Genomic DNA, 841 nt, shown 5'->3' with positions numbered 1-841 from the left:
CCCCAGCCCCTCCGGAAAGGGATGGTGAAGAGCCCATAGGTGATGGGGTCCAGGCACGCGTTGAAGAGGCCGAATATGAAGAGGATGTGGGCAAGGGCGGGTGAGACCCTCTTCTCCATGGCCCGGGGGCAGAACCAGTACCACAGTCCCAGCAGGTAGTAGGGAGTCCAGCAGAGGATGAAGGAGGAGACGATGACCAGGCTCATCTTCAGCATGCGCAGCCGTGCCCGTGGGATGTTGTCCCTGGAGCACCGCAGTGACGTGTCCTGGGAGGAGACTGGGGAGGACCATGGCCCATGAGCAGGGGACACTTAGGAGCCTAGTTGGAATGGGGACCCCATGCTCTGAGGGAGGGCTAGGGGTTCCCCACACACAGCCTCAGCCGGGGCTCCCTCCTGCTCTCCCCATCCCAGGGTCCCTGCAGAGCCCCTGGGCACGGGGTCGTGGCATCCCAGACACTCACAGAGGCTGGAGCCCATGCGCCGGGAGATCTCCAGGAGGATGCGTGTGTAGCAGCAGACCATGATGAGCAGCGGGAGCAGGAAGAGGCAAGTGAAGCCCAGCATGTTCTCAGCCCGGGGCTGGGCGAAGCTGCCGAGCGTGGTGCACTGCGTGAAGTTGTGCAGGGGGTGGATGGTGACTGTGACCGTGCGGAAGAGGAAGAGCTAGAGGCAAAGCAGAGGTGGGATGGAAGCCCCCTCCCCAGGGGCTCCAGGCCTCCCTAAGGTAGGACACCAGTATCCGAGCCAGGGACCACTGGAGCCACAGGGTCAGACCCTCGTCATCTGAGTGGAACCCGGAGTCACCCCAGCACCAGGCGTGCTCCCCATTCCCAGGGAAT

The 841-nt window shown here is 63.5% G+C and overlaps 1 protein-coding gene across 1 annotated transcript in view; it reads right to left on the bottom strand.

The window, feature by feature from the left end:
• Positions 1-7: 7 nt before the first annotated feature.
• Positions 8-841, bottom strand: part of LOC104411874 (gonadotropin-releasing hormone II receptor-like) — a gene marked incomplete at both ends in the record, with an annotated part of 1,098 nt that continues 264 nt past the window's right edge. The window contains 2 exons of the mRNA XM_010022412.1: positions 8-277; positions 464-665. Of these exons, the coding sequence (XP_010020714.1) occupies positions 8-277; positions 464-665 (472 nt within the window). The remainder of the gene's footprint in view (positions 278-463; positions 666-841) is intronic.

This window comes from Nestor notabilis, unplaced genomic scaffold, assembly GCF_000696875.1.
Source record: "Nestor notabilis isolate BGI_N333 unplaced genomic scaffold, ASM69687v1 scaffold23299, whole genome shotgun sequence".
Classification (NCBI taxonomy): domain Eukaryota; kingdom Metazoa; phylum Chordata; class Aves; order Psittaciformes; family Psittacidae; genus Nestor; species Nestor notabilis.
This window is presented reverse-complemented; position numbering and strand designations above follow the sequence as displayed.